At 35.7% G+C, this 26,061-nt stretch overlaps 1 protein-coding gene across 2 annotated transcripts in view; it reads right to left on the reverse strand.

Annotated features, from left to right (window-relative positions):
* CRYBG3 (crystallin beta-gamma domain containing 3) overlaps window positions 1-26,061 on the reverse strand; it is a 133,597-nt gene that overhangs the window by 47,692 nt on the left and 59,844 nt on the right. For both annotated transcript variants that reach the window (XM_012474147.3, XM_012474148.3), the window contains 11 exons: window positions 25,121-25,165; window positions 24,455-24,570; window positions 23,323-23,470; window positions 17,719-17,855; window positions 16,048-16,162; window positions 15,121-15,156; window positions 11,544-11,677; window positions 8,231-8,357; window positions 3,547-3,689; window positions 3,312-3,438; window positions 2,053-2,085 (listed from right to left, as the gene is read on the reverse strand). In XM_012474147.3, the coding sequence (XP_012329570.2) occupies window positions 2,053-2,085; window positions 3,312-3,438; window positions 3,547-3,689; window positions 8,231-8,357; window positions 11,544-11,677; window positions 15,121-15,156; window positions 16,048-16,162; window positions 17,719-17,855; window positions 23,323-23,470; window positions 24,455-24,570; window positions 25,121-25,165 (1,161 nt within the window). The remainder of the gene's footprint in view (window positions 1-2,052; window positions 2,086-3,311; window positions 3,439-3,546; window positions 3,690-8,230; window positions 8,358-11,543; window positions 11,678-15,120; window positions 15,157-16,047; window positions 16,163-17,718; window positions 17,856-23,322; window positions 23,471-24,454; window positions 24,571-25,120; window positions 25,166-26,061) is intronic.

Below are 26,061 nucleotides of genomic sequence, written 5' to 3' on the forward strand. Positions count from 1 at the left end.
AAACCACCATGGCACACATATACCTATGTAACAAACCTGCACGTTCTGCACATGTATCCCGCTTATTTTTTTTAGAAGAAATAAAGACAAAAAAATTAAAACAAAACTTTCCTAATCTCAAAACCAAAAATAAAATTAAAAGGTGGTGTTCCACCAGTATCTCAGATAAGCCATATCTCATCATAATATATTTCCAGAACAGTCAGCAACAGTATTTTTATCACCATACATTCACAATGTATACTAATCCCTATACACATACACTTTCTGGCTTTTCCCCTCTTAGGTTGCTTAAGGTTCCCCTTAAAATCACCAGCATAAAAAAATTCCCTCTCTGACTTGAGCTCTGAAATGAAACTTCCTCCTCACTCCTCAGAGAGGGAAAAATAAGTATCCCATTTGAACACAGCATCTGTATTGCCAATCTGACTGTTGTAACTACTGCCTGTTGAAGAGAAAATACTTTCTAGTTATTGAAAGGAACCAGTGTGTCAGCCAAGATTCATTTGTTTAAAAAAGTATAAACAAGAAAAATGTCTGAAAATTTGGTCCACTGAAAATAACAAGAGCTTTGAGAGTAGGTAAACAAAGAAGGCTTTGTTCAATGTGTTACCAAATATTCAGCTATCATATACCTGTCAGAAATGCTTATTTCACAAGGCAGTAATTGAGCCATACCCAGAAAAATGAAGTGGAGCTGATTTCACTGGGCGTTTTCTGCTGCTTCCTCTCTTCAAGTTAGACTGGAAATACTATAAAGAAAATCCCCCCAGCAATCTGCCCCAAACAAGGAAGTCCATAAAAAAAGAACAAGGAGGTACGAGCAGAAGAAACAGAGATTTTAAAAAATGGGACTGTACTTTTTTTTATCTGTACTTAGAAATCAAAAATGTGCAGCTTGAAATAACTTTTTCATATATCTACTCATGTTATTTTCATTCATGTGAAAAAATACTTTAAAAATCCACAGTTGGGAGTTTTCAAAACTTCAAAATAAAGATCTGGCAGGAAGTATCTCTAAATACAACAACTCAATTATATTCACAAAGGAAATGTTCCGAGTAGGCCTGAGCTAATCAGAAAATAATAAAACCTGAAAGCATCATGAATGTAAACATGGTTAAACTAAGCAGGTCTGAAATAAATACTGATATGAATATGAAAAATATACACATTCAGAGAAAAACATTGAGCATTATGTAAAGGCAGCAAATGCTAAATATTTAAGAGTAATTACTATATTTGGCTTTCTGACAACAATTTTTCTGAATTTGTAATTTAAAATAAAACAAAGGAAGCAATTCCTCTCACCCCCTCTTCCTTCTATAGTTGTACTGCTCATATCATGGTTATGTCTTTGATTTAAAACCCTGAAAATGTGGTTTTTGTCAAGTGCAGTCCACACTAGAAATGTCTCTTTTGCTAATTCTAGTTGTGTGCATGGCACTTATTTAAATTATGAATCTCAGATTTATTTTCTATAATTGGGAGTAATACTGACCTCATGGACTTATCAGAATTGTTAAATAGGCAAAATTTCTAGCCCTCAATAGAAAATGAACAAATGTTAGGCTCCAAAGTATTGCCCAGTCCCCTTCAAACCATTAATACAGAAGAAATGAATATAGGGCTTCAAGTTTCACTAGCTCAGCAACATTTGAGGTCGGTATTAGAAATACATGTACATAATAAGCATGCTAAGACAGTGACTTCTCCATGGTAAGTTTGCTCTTCCAGAGATAAATATAATATTCTATGAAGAATGTGACGCTGAAGCAAGAATGGGCAATGGGAAGCAGAGTGACAGAAGTTCAAAGAGTGGTCAGAGCTACAGCTCTGTCAGGAGAAAACAAAAGGAAGTATGACAAACCCAGTCTATACACACACTGACAGAGATGTGAATTCTTCTGCTCACAGGTACCAAGTACAATATACTCTGCTCTGCCAGAGAGACAAAAAAAGTTATCTGCAGAAAAGAGAAAGATTTGATCGAAAGGCTATAAATGCTTTTAGTAAACAATTTAACAATCAAAAGAATATTTTTAAACATACCAAATGTGGAGGTTCATTTATCCCAAGTGGTTCCTGAAAAACATTAAAGCATTTTCAAAATTGTAATCACATAATCTTAGTTGTCTTTTTCAAAGTTCTGAAAATATCCTTTGAAAAAAAAATTGCTTTTCTTTTTCTTTTTTTTTTTTCTTTTCTTTTCTTTTTTGAGACAAGGTATTCATCTGTTGTCCAGGCTGAAGTGCAGTAACACACTTTCAGCTCACTGCACCCTTGATCTCCAGGGCTCAAGCGATCCTCCCAGCTCAGCCTCCCAAGTAGCTGAGATTACAGTCATGTGCCAAAACGCCCAGTTAATTTTTACATATTTTTTGTAGAGACGAGGTCTCACTGTGTCGTTCAGGCTTGTCTCGAACTCCTGGGCTTTAGCGATCCTTGACCTTGGCCTCCCAAAATGCTGGGATTGCACACCTGTGCCACTGCACCCAGCTTGAAAAAATATTTTGATGGTTTGATCTGTTTATGAGACTCTTTGAACTGGCTATTGCTCTCAAATAACCTACTGAATTCTCTTATAATGATTTTAGTATTTATAACTAATTCATTTTGAGTAATATTGTAGCTGGAAGACAAATATGGCCTAGTGCTCATTACAAAGAAGGAGTGTGAATTTCTGAACATTGTCTTGTGGGCACTCTTATTGTTCTGCAGCATTTGTTATTACCCAAACTGACCACACTTTTCTACAGCTTCATGAATTTGCATATAAGGAGATTATTCCTTGTTTGTGAAATGCCCTTTCTGCCTAGAAAAATTGCTTTTATCCCTTAAGCTATCACTCAATTCACCAAAACATCCTCTTCTGTGGCAAGGTCTTCTATTCCCCAGGTACAGAGTGTTCCCTTTCCCTGCTCCCCTGCACTGCTTACACACTTCATTTTCTCACTAATCATACTATCATTAATTGTCCATACATCTATCTCCCCTAGGAGACAGAAAACCAACAGGACAGTCTTACTCAGTCTTTATCGCCAGTGATTAGCATAGTGTCCAACACATCAGAGACACTAAATAAATGCTGTTGAGTGAATGAACTGATCAAATCACAGAGCCTTCTCATTCATGTGTTAGTATCTACTAGCTCTCTATGGACTCTATCGAAATTCAAAGTAATATTGCATTTTCTTTCTATAAACACACATGACGTAATTCAACAACTCCACTTTTAAAAAGTGTTTTCCACATATTCAGTTGCATACTATTACATAACGCAGCATTGGCTATATTCATACTTCACTCACCAGTTGGATTGGTCGTATCGACATGATTATGTTATTTGATCCTCCCCAGTCAAAAAAGCATTTGTATTTCCCTTTTTCTAAAATGTATTGTTCTCCACAGAAGAACTTTTGCTGGTAGGCAACCCATCTAGTAGGGAAAAAAGAAAAAAAAAGAAGAAGTGATATACAATCAAGCAAACAACAATTTTAAATACCAAAGACTCTCTCAAGGTTCTTAGTTTAGGGGGCAACTTACACTCCACTTTTAACATGAATGGATCTTGTTTTACTGCCAAAGCCAATTTCTTCCAAATCAGAAATTTCCTGATTTGTAATGTCAATAAACTTCCCACTTTCTAGGTCAGATTCAAACAGTGTGACAGAAGATTCTATAAAATTCTAAAAGGAGAAAGAGAAAAGTTTAGGAAAACAAACATATCCAGTTTTATGGACTGCTATTATCTTAGCAAAATATCACATACTCATGGGGTAATTTTCACACAAATAACTCCAAGAAGAATTTTAAATGGCCCTGGAATCATTTTATAGCTACTACTCCCACGTAGTTTAAAGGAAAAAAATCAGTCTGAATTTACTTTAGTTGGGAAGATACTACATTTTTATACAAAGTAGTTGTGAGTAAATTTCTGGGGCTTACAGGCTATCATATACAACACTAATTGCAAAGGAAACTAGTCTCACTTGTGCCTAAGGAACAAAAACTACATGCAACAAAAGTAAATAAATAGTGTACTGTGTCAATGTGTGACAGGATTTAATGAGCTTAAATATAATAGGAAAAATATAATTTGCTTAACAAAAAATGCTCATTAAAAAATTGATAGGAAATTTAAAAAAACGTATAGTGAGTCAACACATTTAAAACAAAGATATCTTAGAAAATCTCTATGACTCAAATAGATAAATTGGCAAAAGACAAAGACAATTCATGAAAAAGAAAATAACAAATATGCAAATGTCTAATTTCATGAGTAAACTAAAGAAATTCAAACTAAAACAATTAGATACAACTTTCATTTCTTAAAGAAAGATCTAAACGTCCAGTTTTGTCAAACTGTATTGCTGGTGGAAACAAGAATTAAACTATTTTATAAAATAACTTAAAAAACAGACTAAAAAGAAACTGTTCATGTTCTCTGACCCTGAGATTCCTTTTTGAATTAAGAAAAGTCTCCTGAGGGAATTAAATGATGAGCAATTTATGCAAAAATGCACTGTTTACAATAGTGAAGTTTGTAAACAATGTAAATGTCCAAAAGACGGTTTAATAAACCTTTTACTTCATCTGTCACTTGGTGGAATATTAAATATAATTAAGAGTTTTTTAACAAACTAACAGAAGAAAGTCCAGGATAAGTCCTATAAGGTTATTAGATTACTACCATTGCTGCTTTTCTACACAATTAAGTAACTGCCAAAGTCACCTAGATTTAAGTGTAGCTCTTCTGCTTGAGAATAAGGAACAATGATGGAACAACCTTAAAAAACTATATTCCATTTTACATTTTAAAGCACTTGGATAAGTTAGTAGTTAGTAAAATCTCAGGTACAGTACTTCCAATTTTTTTTTTTTATTATACTTTAAGTTCTGGGGTACACGTGTAGAATGTGCAGGTTACATAGGCATACACGTGCCACAGTGGTTTGCTGGATCCATCACTCCCCATCACCTACGTTAGGTATTTCTCCTAATGCTATCCCTCTCCTATTCCCCCACCCTCTGCTATGCCTCCCCTACCCACCCACTCCCCAACAGACTCCAGTGTGTGATGTTCCCCTCCCTGTGTCCATGTGTTCTCATTGTTCAACACTCACTTATGAGTGAGAACATGTGGTGTTTGGTTTTCTGTTCTTCTGTCAGTTTGCTGAGAATGATGGTTTCCAGCTTTGCAGGGACATGGATAAAGCTAGTACTACCTACTATTAAGAGAACACTACTGAGCAATTGCTTCAGACCCAAAGGTAAGTCATAAGGATCAGTAATTTGATTACTTTTAAATTCTGTAAAATCCCAAAGCTGAGTCCCTGCATTACAATCTCCAGAGGGCAATGTGATATGAGACACTGGTGGAGATCTCATGTATCCATTAATTTAGGAGAAAAAATGGTCTCTGCTGCATACCAACCTGACGTCAAAGGTCTGAAAAGAGGCCTTAAGTCTTAAAATCACAACAAAAGCAAATATAAAGTTAATCTAGTATAGAACTGAGGAAAAACAAGCACACCAAGAAAGTGTTATTGAGGACATCAAGGAATAAAAATTCCTTAATCCCTGGCCCCTAAATACTGTTATATTCCTTTTGGTCCTCTCCTAAAAAAAAAAAAAATCAACTCCAATGTACTTGGATGACTCATTTGGAATTAGGAACACATTTCTGGTTGTCCCTTCCAACGCACTCCACGATACACATCACATTATCCCTAAGGAACATGTCTGGTATTTGACCTTAGTAGATCCAGGGTATTCCATATACTGGAGCCAGGACATTTGAAAATTGTATTATGCAGCTCTTCTTTCTGTCCTCTAGTGTAGTTTATATTACTTCAATGGATATCTGAAATGCAGTGCTTCACTTTTCCCCAGGCTGGAGACATCTGAGCCTCTGCATGGGGTAACAATGTCTCACATCAACTCTATGTATTATCTCATAGAGGGCTGTCACAACTACAGGAACATTAAGAACTACTTTTCAATTAAAATGCTATGTCTGGGAAATATACAATTTTTAAGTATAATTTGATAAGCAAATTTTTGAAGCATTTTCACAATATGTACATATTTTATGTTGTCTAAATATATGTACTTTTTTTAGTATATTTCATCTGAAAATATTTTAGTGAACTTAAACGTGAATGAGAAAGTATCTGAAAGTCATGTATTTATTATATATGTATATTGGTCCATAATGTGACTATATTTATAGCTACAAATGAAATGTTAATAAGTCTTTAACTGAATGAAATCCAGTTTTTTATTGTTAAGATAATTTTAAGTCTAAGCATTTTGGAACAATAAAAAATGGATAATATGACATGGGCTCTAGAGTAAGACAGACGCCCTCAAATCACAGGTCTACACTTGGGCACAACACCTAACCTCTTAGACTATCACTTTCTGTATCTCTAAGACAGGAATCATAAGAGTCTCCAATTCATAGTCTTTGTGAAGATTAGTACAAATATGCACATAAAGCCATTAGTAAGTACTTGATAAATGTTAAGATTATTATGAGGATTATAATAACATCTTTAGCTATGAGGTAACAACTCATAGTTTAATTTTTTTTTTAATCTAATTTAAGGAAAACAGAAGAGAAGATATTTCTTGAAGGGTATTTTTACTTATATATTAAAAAAAGAACCGGTCATTTTTGTACAGGCCCAAAACTTTTGTTTGCAGTATTAATTAACATGTTCGTTTCTGCTATTTTTTCTATTATGTATTATAGCCTCTGTCTATATCAAATATCTCCTAATTATTTAGCTATATGGTTGCAGTATTTATAACTTTTCACATTTTCTGCTACTGGAGGATTTCAACCAGTGACCTGGGGTTTTGGTCTTTTGTTACACTTGTTTTAGTTGAAGTCATCTTTAGAAGACACCATCAAATTCAGTGCTGAACATTTCTAGCATTAGCAATACTCCCACTCAACTTTTTCTTAAATAAGTTGGGAGAAAATTTTAAATTATTCAATACTGGGTGGACGGTGCTTTGAATCATGACCCATGATTTCCTCAGTGTATGTGGTCACAATGATCTAAAGTGTAAAGAAGGCTCTGTCTTGCTTACCTTTTAGATATCAAGTAAGACATGGCTAAGTAAAGAAAATCCATGGTCCTTGTGTGTTAGAACAGTGGACTAAATACTTCACAAATTATTTATCTATAGCTCAAGAAATCCCAGTGCCCAATCTTCAGTAGACTGTTCTATTCTTTTTCAGGTAGAATTGATTTCCAACTCATTTGGTACAGTCACCAGAAAGATCTTTCTAAGCCATTAATGTAATCATGCTTACTAGGACTAAAATCCATCAACAGTTCACGGTCAACTCAAGGAAAAAAAAATCTAAACTCCTCAATACGGCCCTTCATTATCTGGCTTTAGACTGTCTTTCCAAAGTTCTCCCTAACATCCCAACTTAACCGCATTTCCCTAAACATACCAAAATTTTGCTTACATGAGGGTTTCTCAACCTCAGCACTGTTAATATTTGGGACCCTGTAATTCTTTGTTGTTGGGGGTTGTCCTTCACATTGTAGGAGTTTGGCAGCAACCGCTCCCTCCACCCTCTAGATGTCAGTAGCACCCCTGCTCCAGATAGGACAATCCAAAATGTCTCCAGACACTGCCAAAGGCCCCCTGAGGGGTAAAATCACCCCCAGTTGAGAATCAACACCTTAAAACCTTGACTTTACATGTTAACGTGTTAATCTCTTGCTAAACAGGCGCCTACCTTTTTCCTTCACCCTGTTCTAGAACTTCTTCACTTGGTTAACTCTTTTGAACTTGAAATTTCAGCCAGCTGACATCTTTTCCAACTGACCTTCTGCTGGGGACTCTGAGTACTTTGTACTTAATACAATCATATCCAAACAATACCAAACATTTATATAAGTGCTATCTTCCTTACCAGACTGCCTGCTCTGTGAATGTGGGGGCTGAGTCTGGCCACTCCTAGCATCTAACAAAGAAGGTACTCAGAAAATGATTATGAAAACAAAGGATGAAATGTTAAAAAAAAATCCATAATAATCATGGCAGTTAAGAAAAATAGGCAAGTTGGAGAGGCAGTTCAGGTTAATGCTCTTGGTGTTAGAAATATTTTATAATCTTATGTTTTATCAGGAGTCATGTTCAATTTTTGTGAAAAGAATTTTTAAAAGGTAGAAAATTAAGGATAAGGAAGTTAACTCACAGCTTGCAAGTACCGGAAAGACAAGATAGGGCCATTTAATGCACCACAAGCATTACTGTCTTCAAAGTCTCCTTCTTCAAGCAGAAACTGCTGGCCTTTAAAATGTTCTTTTTCATAGGCAACCCACCTAGAAATAGAGGGGATACCAAAACGACCCATTAATAAAACTCTAGTCAAGAAAGCAAAACAGGGACAATCAAGATAAAGCTCATAGTGGTTCATCTCCATATTCTAAAAGCAACACATTTGTTTTGTTTTCATTTACAAAGAGAGACAAATGGTGTGTGCTTCATAGATCAATTTTTATAATTATAGATCTGCAACAGAGCCATGCTTTTTAAATGTTTGTGGTGTGACTTATACTACAGCGCAAGGTGGTCAGAGAACAGTGTGCCAAGTAAATATAATATGAAGTGTATATAGTCAATGAGAAAGGATACTAATTTACATAGAGATCCAAAGGTAATCATTTTTATTTTACTAATTAAGCCATTCTGGAATGACAGAGTGACTTTTACATGAAACATTTATTCAGGGTTTAAATCAAGAGACTCTGTCACCAGGCTTCAGTTCAAAAACAAAATACAAGATGGTTTAGCTAAGAGGAACCAGGAAATTCGACTGAGCTGCTATTAGCTCCAGGCCCTACATGTATACAAGGACTTCTGTAAATACTTACAGGTGGGAAAAGTTGGCCCCACACTTTCTTGACTTCTAATCTAAAACTATCAGTACAAGATACTGATAAATACCATTAGTTATTAAGTTCCTCCATGAAACTTACCTTCTAATAAAGTAATCCACAGTATCTAATGCAGTGTGGGCATAGACGGCTCATAAAACAAGTTGGCCTCAAATCTGCCTTTAGCCACACAGTGTAGTTAGGCTGAGATGCTCTCCCATAGTGCTGATTCCAAGGATGACTATTTCTGAACTCCAGGGTTGGGAACTTTGGAATTCAGGAGCTTGACAAAATAAAGCCTAGGAGGGCTGCCTACTACTGCTTTTTCTTTCTTCACTCCTACTGTGGTTGTGAAGATATAGAAAATATTCCAAATAATTGTTTTCATAGGGCACAAATAACAGCCATTAACTGTTATTCCCTCTACCCTTTCTGTAAGTATAGGTATGATAGTGGGGCAGAGGGTCCACGTGAATTGGAATAAACCTATAAACCTATTTATACATCTCAGTAGATCTGTAATATGTAAATCAAATTATTTTATTCTTAAACTATTATATAAAAATAAATTCCACAAAACAACTTGTAAATTCTAAGCTTTCTCTTATGTAAGTGTGGCTACTCAAAACATGCTTTTATTTATATCTGAATGGGAAAAGAAATAAAAGATATAAAAGAGCTTAAAGGATAGATTAGGATTTATGAATTTATTATATGACAGTCCAATAATCATGTATTCAGTTTTTCTTTATAGACTAAGTTTTGATTAAGATTCAATTTATATATCCATCTGATATATATAAAGGTAGGTATCATCTAAGAAACCTTAAGAAGTATTAGCTTTACTAAACTTCCTCAGATTCTTCAAGATGGTACAAGGATGGGGTCCATGCTACCTACAGATACAACTGAACAACAAAACCAAAAAATGGTAGAAGTTGTGAAAAAATAATCAGCTATTCCTCTTTAAATGGGGACATCACATCTTTCTCCTGCAGTTTTCAGATAAAAATGAAAGTGCGTATCCTGCATTACAAGTCATGTCTACTTAGGAGTTTTACAAAATAGCTATAAAAAAACCCTTAAGAGAATAGCAATGCACATCACACACAATTTTAGCAGATAATTTTCTATGCAGCAGAAAATTAGTTTTAGCCTAAGTCAGTCTAGTTAATAAGAAAAAAATTTAGATCTCAAGCAAAAATATGTTATAGCAGGGTTAACAAGAAACATGTGTGTTCACAAACCAGACAGTACTACAAACAAACAATAAAAATGTGTTTATCCAAACCATATTTGTTCTTCAAGACCCAAATTTTTTAAATTGAAAGACAAGGAAGTGATTAATAATATGTCAGACCAGGCCGGGCGCGGTGGCTCAGCCTGTAGTCCTGGCACTTTGGGAGGCCAAGGTGGGAGGATCACGAGGTCAGGAGATCGAGTTCATCCTGGCCAACATGGTGAAACCGTTTCTCTATTAAAAATTACAAAAAAATTAGCTGGGCATGGTGGCGTTGCCTGTAGTCAGTCCCAGCTACTCAGGAGGCTGAGGCAGGGGAACCACTTGAACCCAGGAGGTGGAGGTTGCAGTGAGCTGAGATCGCACCACTGTACTCCAGCCTGGCATCAAAGCAAGACTCCATCTCAAAAATAATAATATGTCAGATTAATAATTGATATAATCTATATATCCAGCATATATAATCTCTTACATTTTTATTTTGACTGGTATGGCTATTACTTAATTTATTGCCTGAAATTGCAAAGTCTAGATCTCTAATTACAGACCCTTGAGTGGTCTTAGACAAGTCACTTAACTTCTGTGAATAAAATATCTTAGTAGCATCTTTTACCAGAGTAGCTATTAACAAAATTATATGATGTTACTACAAATATCAAGAGATACTGATACTTAAACTAACGTTCCAAAATAACCAATGTATCAACATGGAGTCAACAGAATGTTTCTAGAGGGATTACGGCATTGGGTTGACAATGATAAATAATGAGGACAGTTTCTTCTTCATGGTTTCACCTGCCAGGATACGAATATGAAGGTACATCCTAGGCCCGTCATAGATTTGGGGGAGTTTCTGGCCCAGTAACTGCTAAGACTGGGATGGTAGCAAAGATGGTTACACTTGGGTTTGTATCCAGGGGTTCCTAGAGAGCTTCCTCAAAAGCAGTTCAGGGCCCGGGGGCAACCAATGTCAAAAACACTCAACTTTGGAAACACACAACCCAGATCCTTTTTTAACAAGGGAAGGCTCACTGCCAAGGTTCTTGGTATATAAATCAACTATGATCAGCAGGATAGTGGATAAAAACTGGGGCTCTCATTCGTGTTCATAACCTGTGAAAACCTACTTTTATTTTGCAATTTTTATACTGTGTTCCGAAATACAAAATGCTGAAGTTTTAGAAACAATTTTCTACATTTAATATATCTCAAAATCTTTAATACAAACAAGAGTCCACAGAAAACCATAAGTAACTAATTTTTTCTACTTTCCATATTACAGAAGGAATGTATGTTTTTAGATTAAAAACAGATTGTCTTTGCTTAGCATACTTTTGTGCTGACCTTCAAAAATAGACTACTGGTGCAAATATTAAAAATATGATACTCACACTCCACCAATGACACGAATTGATCCGATTCTGTGAAAATCTCCATCATTTTTCAAAAAATTAGGAACAGAATCTATATGTTCACTAAACTCTTTAGCCTGTCCATGGAAGTGAGGTTTTTCATAAATAATAACCTGAAAAATTATTTAACATGTTTATATTTTAGTGCAGATATATATATATACTTAAGTTGACACCAAAGACAACAAAATGTACAGGGACTACTATCTATTTTTTTTATTGATAAAAGGAAATTTCAAAAAGTTCATGGAAAAGGTGTATTATAAAAAACTATGCATGGATTGCAAACTTTCATGCACCAAAATCAACTCCTACTAACTTGTTATAACACATTTGAGCAGGACCTAGTTTGAGTTACTAAGAAGAATAAAACATTAGTTTGAAAAAGCCCCTATAAGAGCAATACAAATTCTGCTAAAATTGAAGCAAGAATAAACAAATTTATGGTGAAGTTTGGGTAGAAGAATGATGAAATCATTGATGATTTATTAAAAGTTTATGGAAACAATACCCCAAGGAAATGAGAAGTTTACACATAGATAACTCATTTAAGAAGGGACGAGATGATGTTGAAGATGAAGCATGAATCAGCAGACCATCCACGTCAATTTGAGAGGAAAAACTTCATCTTGTTTGCACCCTAATTGAAAATGACTGATGATTAACAGCAGCAACAATAGCCAACACCACAGATATCTCAACTGGTTCAGCCTGCACAATTTCAACCGAAAAATTAAAGTTGAGCAAACTTTCCACTCTATAGGTGCCAAGACCATTATGCTCCAATCAGCTGCAAACAAGAGCAGAGCTTTCAAATGAAAATTTAAACAAGTGGGATAAAGATCCTGAAGCACTTCTTCAAAGAATTATAACAAGAGATGAAACATGGCTTTACCAGTATGCTCCTGAAAACATAGCACAATCAAAGCAATGGCTACCAAAAGGTGGAAGTGATCCAGTCAAGCGAAAGCAGACCGATGGCAAAAGTTGTGGCAACAGTCTTTTGGGATGCTCAAGGCATTTTGCTTGTCGGTTTTCTGGATGGCCAAAGAACAACATCTGTTTATTATGAAAGTGTTTTGAAAAAGCCAAAGCTTTAGCAGAAAAAACCCAGGGAAGCTTGACCAGAGAGTCATTCTCTACCACAGCAATGCTCCTGTTCATTTCTCTCCTCAAACAAGGGCAATTTCACAAGAGTTTCCATTCAAAATCATTAGGCATCCACCTTACACTCCTGAACTGCCTCCTGCTGGCTTTTATCCCCTAATCTTAACAAAAACTCTAAAGGGAACCCATTTTCCTTCAGTTAATAACGTAAAAAAGACTGTGTTGACATAGTTAATTCTCAAGACCCTCAGTTCTTTAGGGGTGGACTAAACAGCTGCCATTATTGCTTACGAAAAGTGTCTTGATGATGATGAAGCTTATGATGAAAAATAAGGTCTATATTTATTTTTATATTTTAATTCCATTTAATTCCATTTTTTCCATGAACTTCCCCTCATATATATTTACAGTATAGCTGAATGTTGAATATTCACAAGGAATATGTGAGAGTTTATCACCATAAAGGTAAAATATCTTATTTAATAATTTTTCTCTCATATTATTATAATATATCTGAGTATGATTACATTATTTTGGTCACCCAAATACTAGGATCATCTCACAGGTAAACTGCCTTATAACTGATTCTTGAATTATCTTTATAAGTATATCCCTGTGTTTGGAATTTAATATATTTCCTTCTACTTACTGAATTTCCTCTAAAGAACTCTCTTGAGATTCCAGGGTATAACAATAAATTATCTATTGACTTTTCAGAATACATACTGTTTCTTCCAACACTAACTGCTTCTATAGTCTACTATTCATTGAGAAGAAACAGACATGCAAATTCTGGAATTAAAATATAAAACTTCCTAAAAAATAAGAAATTATTGAAATATATTATTGGATATTTGATTTAAACCGAGGGGATGCAATACATATTGTCAGAAACTAATTTCTGGCATGTAATTTACTTCAAATTTGGATTGGAATATTATTTCTCTTACTATTTTGCTGTTTTTTTTAACTCCTCAAATACCAGCTGCTTTAAGTATGTGGAAGCGATAACAGCATTTATCTATCCACATTCTCTCACTTGGTCCTATTTGTGAGTTATAGAATAATTTGTGCACAAATGCCAACTCAATATCTTGGCAAATAAGAACCCATGCTTAAAAACACTAAACCAAAAAGATTATAGCTTCCTTACGACTAAAAACTGATGCTATCAGGGAAACAGCATACAATATTGATCCTGCACTTGTCCATATGTTAGGTTTGCACAGGGTACTGTATTTGAAATGACAAAGTTTTATTTGGGTTTAATACATGTTGCATATGCCGACCACATTCAAACTCAGTAAGAAATAAAAATTCTTTGGTGAGTAAGCCACAAATTAGTATCAAACAACTTGTAAATTGTGATTAACCATCCATTCATATACACCTAGAACCGGTCAAACTGCAAATGTCGAAGGAAGATCCAGCCTGTCAGCACTGAAGTTCTGATTCACCAGACTAGGGAACTGAGACAGAAGGCATTCAGACAGCATCACAGCTAATTCTATATCTTTTATGTCTTGCAAACTTGACTGCAAATAGAACCACCTAGGACTCTTTGGAAATTGTTGACCATAGCCCAAACTAATAGAGTATCTCTGGGAGTGCAGCTCAGGCTTAAGGCTTTTTAAAAATTCCAATATATATAATTCCACCATACAAAGTATATTAGATACGCTCAGATACAGAAGTTTTAAAAGACTCCATCTATGTGGTTGAGAGAATTAATCCATAAATTAGAAAGCCCAGAAATGGGAGAGTTGAAGGAGTTGCGTCTTATTTTAGAGAAGAGGAAGAAAAATGAATCCCCGCTTCCATACTTGCCTCTGGAGGTGCTGTAACCTAATTACAACGAGGCCTGTTTGCATCTTTTATCACTGTACTGGTTTTCCTTCTCTCTCTCTCTAGACATATTTTGTAATTCTGTTTCCTCCTTTCCTTCCCCAAATGTGCTTGATCCTGGCGCCACTGCCACCATTTTCATTGCCTCGCCTGTCCTCTTCTCTTTGAATACTTATACTTACAAACTGCCATCTCTCTGATAAGAGCTACCTACACCTCCTTTCAATCAGCATTGATCACCTTCCTGAGCATCACTCCCAAATGCCTGCTAGATATATCCACTTGAATAACTAGCTGCTATCTCAAGTCCCCTCCCTTTAAACAAAAGTCAAACCTATCACCTTTCCACCCTGTAGCAGACATCTGGTGAGTCTGACTGATTTGCTGGTACAGACCTCCATCTTTGCAGACTGATCCCACTCTCCATTCACAGCCATAGGGTGGGCCCTCAGCAAACATTCTGTGCTTTCACTTCCCAACACCCCAAAATCCATTAGCTACGTATTATCACATGTGGAGGTACTTTTTATTCCAAGAATTCAAAATATTTAAATATTAATACTGAGACTCTTTAGCATTCTACAAAAATCAGTTCAAGACTTACCTTTAAGTTCATGGGCATTTCCACTTTCAGTCCACCCTAATGACAAGATAGTTTAATATTAGGTAAATATTTAAGATATTTGAATATAATATCTGAAAGTGATATATGTAGGCTATATAAAAATGTAATCAAAGAAGATTACACACCAGTCAAATTTAAATTGTGGTAAATTTTAAATACAGAACTCTATAGCAGTCAAAACCAAGTTATACTGTTCCTCGTCAATGTAGATGGGGCAAGAAATCTTAAGGAGATACTTTCCAGATTACAGCTACTATGAGGAAGGAAACTGAGCTTTAGTCCTTGAGTACACTTGACCAATTAAGATTTAATCCCACTTCAGAGTGTCCCACAAAGAAGACTGGTGTTGCTAGTAAACTCAGAAATCTCATTCAGCAGAGTAGATTTCTTAGCCAGCCAATCCAAAGGTTTTCCCTACAGTTATTTGGGCTTCCTAAATTCTAACACTGAGCTAACTACACTAACCCTTCCAAGTTCTACCAACTCTTTTTATCATACGCACATGCACTGTCTTTGTGATCTCAAGGTTGTAAGGCATAAAAAGTAACTATTTCCTCACAAAAACCCTAATTCTGTAGTTTTTTTGTATCTAGTCCTACTCTACATTGTGATATTTCTTAAAATGTTTTAGTTTGTCCTAGTGGCTATGTTTATAAAGGGCATGGACTAATCAAAAATGGTTTATCACATAGCCAATGTTTAACCGAACAGTTTGCCACTCAAATAAATGTTTGCAACAAAAAAGAAATACTGTAAATACTGAAGGCACTACAGTATAATAATAGTTTGCCAATTCAGTAGTACACATATTCACTTCTTGAAACTGAGATGCATGAGCAACCATCATGGTTATTTTTGATTCATGGGTGCTTGGGAAAAGGAATACTTCTTTTTAAATTTGCTTACCATCTGAAGCGGATGTAATGATTTCATTTCTGCTGTAGCAATCTCAAAGAGCCCATGGTCTTCCTCCAGAATTGTAGCTTGCCCCTTAAAATTAATATCTGGGTAGGCAAGCCAACTATATAAAAAATAGATAAAGTATAATAGTACTGCTTTAGTCTGGTTCTGTAAGTAAAAAGGGCTACCAAAAAAAAAAAATTCTCCATCACAGAATTACACTAGTAAAACATACTCAAAGTGAGAGCCAGACATTATATAACGATAACAGTTACCATGTTATTAAGTATTTACATTCACATATTATCTATCCTGTAAGTCTAATATGTTCTCCAATCATTAGGCATTACTTTTCTTATAATTTTCCAATACCTAAAACATGTGGCACGTTTAATTCAAGTGGAAAATAATTAGAAAATCTAAACCAATTTCACTATATTTCCTTTTTTTTAAACTGGAACAATCAGAGGTAGGGATTCCACAAGATGTTTTACATTTTGACCCAAATTTTTAGAATCAATATCAGTTCTACTGGCTGCCTAAGGAAGAGTATCTGCAATAAGATTCCCTAAAGACTCATCTTCCAGCTAAGCTTGATAATTACAGACATTTCTCATGGATAGGACCAATTATCAGCCTACCCAAGAGTTCTTTTTTTATTATTTTTGAGATGGAGTTTCACTTTTGTTGCCTAGGCTGGGGTGCAAATGGTGTGATATTGGCTTACTACAACTTCCACCTCCTGGGTTCAAGAGATTTTCTTGCCTCAGCCTCCCAAGTAGCTGGGATTACAGGCATGCACCACCATGCCCAACTTGCTATTATTGTATTTTTTTTAGTAGAGATGAGGTTTCTTCATGTTAGTCAGGCTGGCCTCGAACTCCCAACCTCAGGTGATCCGCCTGTTTCGGCCTCCCAAAGTTCTGGAATTACAGGCGTCAGCCACCGTGCCCGACCAGCCTGCCAAGAGTTCTAATTCACATGTAGGGGAGACAAAAAAGTTGTCCTACAGTGACCCTAAAATTGTATACCAACCAACATCAGAGTAAACAAAAAGAGTGAGAGAACAGAGGGCTCCATGTTGAGCCAGATATCCACGGGCTTTGGAGTTGAGTCAATCTGGGAATGAACTAAGACTGAACTTAGGCCCATGGTCGTACAGATACCTCTGGAACTAGAGAGGCCTAGTATCAAATCCATGCTTACTAGCTACTAGCCTGGGACAAATCACTCATCTGTGAAAGTAGCACCACTTGCCTTGCAGGAATAGAGGAGTCATAAACAAAAAAAAGCCACATGTGCTTGATATCACAGATGCATTCAGTGACTATTAGAATGCAGATACTCTAGAAATAGTTCAGGCTCCAGAATGTTAGGCCAGGGACATGCTTTTATTTCTCAATCACAGGATTTGTTGGATGAAAAGACAACGGATCCATATATCAAGAAGTATATCTCAGAATTCTATACCTGCTACTGTGAGTCACATATCAAAGCTCTAATTAGATTCAAAGAAATAATCTTTTAACCCCTGCAATAGTCTTTCTTGGGTAGCTGGGAGTATAAGCAACATTAACTAGAAACTTTAGAAATATGTATGTCATCTACTGAAATATGAAACAAAAAGTTAACTTTGGTAGCCACCAGTCACTATAATAAAGAGGAACTGATACGCACACTCCTGACTTCACAGTGAAGGACACAGATCTGGACATATTCAGTTCTTCCAAATTCGGGACTGCTCTCTGTACGTAGATAGGACAACAGGCTGGGTCCGACTGTGGGCAAAGCTCTATCTCTGGAATGCTGCAGTCCTGAAAAAAAATAATTTGGCTTTGAAATCATAGGTGGACACACAGTCTGGTCTTCTGAATGCCCGGGACGTACAGTTACATTATTCTCATTATTGAGTTGAATTACTTCATAAAGAAAACAAAGGAAATATTGTTTTGCTCACGCTTTTTTTTTTAAAAAAAAGTTCTGGTCAAGAGATTGAGATCATCCTTGTCAACATGGTGAAATCCCATCTCTACTAAAAATACAAAAAATTAGCTGGGCATGGTGGCACGTGCCTGTAATCCCAGCTACTCAGGAGGCTGAGGCAGGAGAATTGCCTGAACCCAGGAGGCGGAGGTTGCGGTGAGCCGAGATCGCGCCATTGCACTCCAGCCTGGGTAACAAGAGCGAAACTCCATCTCAAAAAAAATAAATAAATAAAAATAAGTTCTTCTAAAAAGTTATGTTGATAACATGAAAATTATAAATTTTATGGAAAAATTATTATCCCAATTTTTCTGCTTTGGTTTTTAAATATTTGTTTTATTAAGCAATGCTTAGAGTTACCAAACTATCTGAGTTCAGAGTTCAGAGTTACCAAACTATTTGAGGGCTAAATATCTGTAAGCCTTCCTTCTTAGAAGTATAACAAAGACGCAAGGGAGGAAGAGAGTTAAATAGACGGTGATCTCATGGGGGATATAAAAAAAAATCAGTAGAGAGGCACTACCATCTTCAGTGTTTATCTAATTTACATTGACAAAAGAAATAGTAATTAGAGGTGAGGGTAAAGGAAATCTGTTTTCCTCCCTGTAGGACTCCATTTCCTACTGTAAGTAGGTTTGAAGAAGAAAAGCCTTATGAAATTGGCCCTTTACTCCATCACAGTCTTAAAAAATTACGCACCCATTGTCCTGTGAGATCTTCCTTTAAAATTTCCCTTGTGCAGATCTCTTCTTACATATGTCCACTGTCACAGCCCTTGGTTAGACCCAAACTTTGATTACAGGCCTACTTACAACCACCAGTGAAACACTAGCGACTACTCTTTAGACAGCTTAGCTTGTTAGAATATCACTTTTCTCATGAAACTCATTGGCTTCAGACCCAAGCACATCGAATTCACGTTTCTGTTTGTCTTTCTATAATAGGGCACCAAACTAGGGATCCACACTGACTTCTACAACGCTGCAGTCATATTGGTCTCCATGCTATCTGCACTTCCACTGCAGCCTCTGTAAACTTTGCAGATGTTTCCCCATCTCAACTAAAGAAAGAATTCTTTGTATTCTTACTTTCAAAAATCTCTCCTAATAGTCAAGTTCTAACTCAAAAAAAGACCTCATCCTTTCTCAGGGAATCAAAAATAAAATTATTTTTTCCCTTCTCTGAAATTACAGATACACTTCTATCTGAACACACTATCTCAATACTCATGACTGTTTAAGGATACAACTCGCTACAACTCAAGTTTTAGTAATTATCCCCTACGACATGTGAGATTCGAATGCATATGCTTTAATAAAATAGGTGAATGTAATAACGGAGGTGGCATTTATAAAAGACAACAATTCTATTTAAGTTTTGCAATTCTAAAAGTGTAATATTCTGATTTTTCAACCTTTTCCCAAACTGAATTCTTAATCATTCTTATTAATATACAAAAGCAAGTGAGTTTGTACATCTTGTTTATAGAAAATTGATTCTAAAATGCAAAATACTAAAGAAGCGTAATCTAAAATATCCTTTAAAGTATAAAAGTATGCTTTGTGCTAAAGTTTCATTTCAAAAATAAGCATAAATATCTAGAACAGTCACCTGTCAATCCTTAAGGCTCTTTTGCATGCTATTAATAATAGAGTTCTAGTAACATTATTTCAAATACTTCCATATTAATGTTCCCCCAGGGATCTGAGTTACAGTAACAAAATACATAACTAACTGTCTCACACAAACAAGTTTCCTCTGCATTGTGTTGTACAAACAATGTTTGGGTGGTGTACTCTAAAAAGGGAAAAGCTAAGAAGCATTCAAGTCTACAACCACACAGATGGAAACAGCATAATAGCAACAGTTTAGTGATCACTAAACAAATGAAAATAAACAAAAATGAGAGGGCATATGTTCTCAGCTATCTTTACTAGAAACCTAATTTTTGCTCTAGTTGACTGAAAAAGATTTCACTGTTAAGTTCTATCTTGACAGTGGCTATTCACAGAAATAGCATGCTTTGCAAAACATAAGTATAATTCTTGATGGACAAAGAAAGTCAAATATCAGCAACTGAAGGGCACTTTATAGTAATGTGGCAACAATAAACAATTTAAGTTTATATGGCTTCCTTGCTTACTTTTGTAGTACTGCTACACTTTCCAAATATATTAATGAAATTTACAAACTTATACTATTATGGCAATTAGTAAGAATAAACACAGTTTTATAGTTATAGTTAACAAAATCACACTTAACAAACACAGTAAGAAAATCCATTTGTTTCTACCTTACATAAGACACCTCAGTCCTGGATCTAACAACAGATCTTGCCATAAGAAAAATGTCATATCCTTAAAAAAAATCTTAAATACACAGTAAACATAGTAATTTGCAGTATTCATTTATCCTAATTTTATAAAAGAAAGCATTTGAATCGAGATTCACCACGCTACTGCCTTCACCCACAAATTATTTTCCCTGGGGAAAAAGACAACCCTTAACTGGAATCTATAGGTACTGATAATTAAGGAATCTGCTATATCTGTTTACAGCCAAGTGAAGACATCACGAAAGAATTATCTTTAAAGGACATTAAAGTCCTGGCTACACCAATGAAAGCGACTAATATAAAGATGATTTCAACAAGGTATAGTTGGCATAGGATCGGCAGAAGTGAATCCAGCATGGAAACAGCCACCATGAAAGTGAAGCAGCAACAGGCAGCATTTTGACAACGTTGGAAACAGGAAGCAGTTTGATGGCTAATTATTACTTTGTAAAATATTTAAAACAATGCTTATGCCTCTTCCATTCAATGCTCAATAGTTTTATTTTCCTTCCTCACTAAAGGTTGTTAACCTGTTGACACATGGGCACCAACACTACAACTAAAAATAATGATTCTGAGAACAAACACTGGAAGAGGGAAAAGTACAAGCCTGACTTGCTCTTTCTTATAATATATTCTAAGCAAATGGTGGACGTGCAAATATCCATTCAAATATCTATGCTCACCAGATTGAATCTGTTTGATTTTATTGTTTGATTTTGGGGGGGTTGAGAGAGGTGGCTGTTTGTCACATATTACTCGTTTTTTTCCCACTAGGCCTTGGCATGATGCCTGATTCCATAAAGAAGGTACAAAACCACAAGTTATATAAATCTTAGAAGAGTCCAGTTACGAACTAACTAGTCCTTTGTTTTTTTCAATTTTCCAGAGAGTTAATCAAGTGAGCACTCAAATTGTTATCTGCAGAACTGAATTGACTGCAGTTAAATCTTTTAATAAAAATGGACAGTGCTCGCTCCACTTCAGCCATCTTAATCTCCTTGCAGTACCCTAGGCCACCAAAGCTCACCTCTGCATCTGACAAAACTGGCTCTGCCAGGAACTCCCTCATATCTCCCAGACTGCTTAACTCCTGTTTGTCCTTGCAAGATTCTAATCAGGTGTCACCTCCTCCAGGTGACATACCTCTTCCCAAAAGGTGAGTTCCTTCTTCTGTGTGCCCACAGAGCCCTGGAGAACACTTCTCACATCATATAATCATGTGACTCAGCTGCTCTCCCCCAATCTTTAAGCAACCTGAAGTAAAGAACCATATCTCACTTGTATTTCTATTCCCTATGCGCACCACAATATTGGCTCAAAAGCAGACACAAATATTTGTTAAATATGGGTTTGTTTACAGTTTTGCAGACTGTATTGATGAACATAAAATACATGCAGACGCGCTTTATGAAAACTTTAGTTTTTCTATAGGCTATATTTAATTTCTTTGAATGCTATAAGCCACTATCAAGAGTTTAATAATAATCCAAATCATCATGATGGTGTTCATCTCAGTTTATTCTTTCATGTATATATAAATTAAATCTCCATAACTTGAAAACTACATATATCCATGACTATCACATGAGTAACTGTACTGTATCACATATTGTGTTACTGTTGAAAGAAATCTTAAAAATACATGTGAGGAGATTTCTGTCCTTATCTGAGATGTTCTTCTCACTAATTAACCTCTCCTCTATACTACCACAGAACTTCTTACAAAATATTTTATTTTATTGGAAGACCTTTCTCATCTTAGTATTAATATTTTCTAAACAGAAAAATAAAAAACAATACCTTCCCTTCCTATTCTAATCCTCCCTTGTCTTACTTCCTCTAACACACACACACACATGCACACACATGCCTATACTAAGCAGTAGCAATCTACACTCGAAAAAGATATATCTGGAAATAATGTCTCTAAGATTCCTGAATAGCACACTCCTACTTAGGAACAGTATATAGTAATTAGGAGTATTCTATAATACTATGCTATTATTATTATTATTGAAACCGAGTCTTGCTCTGTCACCCAGGCTGGAGTCCAGTGGCATGATCTTGGCTTACTGCAACCTCTGCATCCCTGGTTCAAGCAATTCTTCTGCCTCAGCCTCTGGAGTAGCTGGGATTACATACCCAGCTAATTTTTGTATTTTTAGTAGAAACAGAGTTTCACCATGTTGGCCAGGCTGGTCTCAAACTCCTGACCTCAAGTGTTTCACCCACCTCAACCTCCCAAAGTGCTGGGATTACAGGTGTGAGCCACAGCCCCTGGCCAATACTATACTATTACATACTACTATAGTAAGAGTATTACAGTAGGAGTAGTATTATACTATTATAGTAAGGTATTATAGTAGGAATATACTATTCCTATTAGCATATTTTAATAGCAATAGTATACTCCTATTAAAATATACATAGTGCATTATGCAACATTTTATATATATCATATATATATATACTTTTTTTTTTGAGACCGAGTCTCATTCTGTTGCCCAGGCTGGAGGCTGGAGTGCAGTGGTGCGATCTCGGCTCACTGCAACCTCCACCTTCTGGGTTCAAACAATTCTTGCACCTCAGCCTCCTGAATAGCTGGGATTACAGACATGCACCACCACACCTGGCTAATTTTTGTATTTTTACTAGAGACAGGGTTTCACGATGTTGGCCAGGATGGTCCTGGGCTCCGGACCTTAGGTGCTGGGATTACAGGCATGAGCAACCATGCCCGGCCCATGTAACATTTTATAAACTAGACTACCTCTGGTTAATATTTTTAATTACCATTCACTCTACGTGCATAAATTCAAAAGATTATCAATATGATAATGAAGATTAATAACTGCACAAAAATTAGCAATCATTTATAAACATTGCCAGGCCATAGCATAGCTTTATTATATGACAAATAAAATCAAATGAAAAATAGGAGAAGAATCTACAGTTGTTACCTTTAAGACTCGTTTGATAGAACCCAATGCAAAGTGTCTTTGTGGATGCCTTCTGTTCTGAGGAATCCAGTCACGATCTAACACTTTTTCCCCTTCTTCTAGCACACATTTCTGACCTCGGAAATGTGGTTTCTCATATAAAATCCAGCTAAACAAAGAGCAATGCAATGATAAGTTATATTTAATTTTCTAAGAAATAAGGCATAAAGTAAATGATACTTGGTAAGTCACAGACCATTTTACCTATGTAAATTTTTTAAGCTGGGATATCTTCCATTATTAACATATAACACTATTTTTTGAAACAATGATATATGCTAAGTATGGGTGAATAGTAAAGAAAAAATAAGAGTGCATATACCTTGGAAATAAAAATATTTTCTGAACATGGTACCACAATATATTTCTATGTCTATATTTATGTAAGCATGTTCTTTATAGATGTGGTCGATACAAAACTATACAGCTGTATTAAGAACAATAGTGCAACAATTCCAAATTACACTTCTAATTCTCCTGTTGCTGAATAACACAGGACACATGTCCTATTTTGTTATATGAAGACGAGATTGCACCATATGGTTTACTACATGAATACTGATCTGGGTAGCATAAACACTGGATAGATAAATTCTAGCTCCAGCAGTCCATAGGACATGGTCCTTAATAAATAAATGAGGTTGCCCCCTCATTTTCAGACCATACAAAGATTCCTTCACTTCTTGACCAAGGCAGCTATACAGACAACTTTAACTATGTGGCCTTCACATTCCTCAGCATCCCACAAATTCTCAACTCATTTTCAAAGCTATGCTTCATTCAACTGAAGCATTCAACCAAACTTGCCAAATCTATCCTGCTAATAATGCAGTTACAGAATGGCACTGATTGTATAGATAAGGTCTTGCAACTTACTGCTGGCTTAAGCACTAAAAAATGATATTTTATGCCATAGTAAATAAAGAGAACAATTAAGTTCTAACAGAATAATAATAATGTTTTAAAACATTCAGTCAAAAAGTAGAGGAAGGAGAATATGACTTTAATAAAAAATAGAAAAGAAAAGCATGAACAGGAATAAGACACATTTAATTTCAGAAAACATGCTATAAAATTTTAAGAGACTTCTTACCAGCCCCTTACAACTTTTATTAGAACTCCATTTGGAAAAGACCATGATGTAGCATCGGGAATATTACAGTAGACTTCTTGTTTATATTTACTTTCATGGAGATCATAGATAACCATCTGCAACACAGTAAATAGCAGTAAGTAGTTACAATAAATAATTTTTAGAAAGTATTTTAAATTCTAAAATGTCCTAGAACATAGAAACAAATATCTTAAATATATAAAAGTAAGTGTTACTTTAGATGTTAAATCCTTGAATAAAATCATTTTCTAAGTCACTTAAAAGTATTTATATTAGGCCGGGCACAGTGGCTCACGCCCGTAATCCCAGCACTTTGGGAGGCCAAGGTGGGCAGATCACAAGGTCAGGAGACAGAGACCATTCTGGCTAACACCATGAAACCCCGTCCTACTAAAAAAATAAAAAAAATTAGCCAGGTATGGTGGGGTGCACCTGTAGTCCCAGCTACTTGGCGGGGCTGAGGCAGGAGAATTGCTTTGAACCTGGGAGGCAGAGGTTGCAGTGAGCTGAGATTGCACCACTGCATTGAAGCCTGGGCAACAGAGCAAGACTCCATCTCAAAAAAAAAAAAAAAGGATTTATATTAAATTCCTCAAGCCTAAAAGTTACCTAATCTTTATCTTAGTTTGAGAAAATTATGCTTACCTTCCCAGGTCTTGGGTTACATCTCAGAGTTTGTTTGTCAACATTCTGAAATAATAGAAGTGGAAAAGTAAGCTTTTAGAAACACCGGTAAAAAGATGACTTAACAGTCATGTATGCAATTTATCACATATTTAGTTAGTGACCATTATGAGTGAAGTGCTTCTCTAGACACAAGGGATATAAATACAAATATATAGGAAATTAACATTTTGTCTCGGCCCTCAAGAAGTACATAGCTTAGAATGGGTAAACAGATAATCACATACATATAACTCTTCTAAGCAGGGGGACTAAGTTAAATCCACAGGTAAAATACAAGGAAAACACTAGGTTATGGAAATGGCACCAGCATGGAGGTGAGGGCACAGAGAGGTTCGAAGAGGCTTTTCTGAGGAAGTGGTATTAAGAGATCTTGAAAACATTTCAGTGAGGGAAAATGTGGCAGGTTGCGATGGGATAGTGAAGAAAGAAATTCTAAGAACAGAATCATACTGGGGAAAGTATATTGGTAGGAAACACAGAGTGTGTACCCAGAGTGTGGGGAGACAAGGTTGGTCAAAACAGAATTTGGGGGCCTTATAAAGCAGAGTTAAATCACTTTCCACTTGATTTGGTAGGCAATGGAGAACAATGAAAGAAACATTTCTTCAAATCCCATCATTCCTTTTAAAATGACTTTGCTTTGCAAGGTTTGGTTGGCCTTCACGTATTACTGTTTGCCATGAAGTCTGTTTAAGGTAAAAACACAGGCCTTGGACATCCTGTATCTTTATCTTGAAAGTACCATGATCTTGGGAATGTCAGAAAGAAAAGTCCCATATATTTAATAAATATTCCACATTGAACATTTAAATATTTCTAAATCAAAGAAAAATGTAATTGAATTTCAAAACATTTTAAATTTCAGCTATAATGTTTCCAGTTCTTTTTGATTTAGGTTG

Source organism: Aotus nancymaae, unplaced genomic scaffold (assembly GCF_030222135.1).
Source record: "Aotus nancymaae isolate 86718 unplaced genomic scaffold, 86718_ANA_hifiasm-v0.15.2.pri h1tg000022l_1, whole genome shotgun sequence".
NCBI lineage: Eukaryota > Metazoa > Chordata > Mammalia > Primates > Aotidae > Aotus > Aotus nancymaae.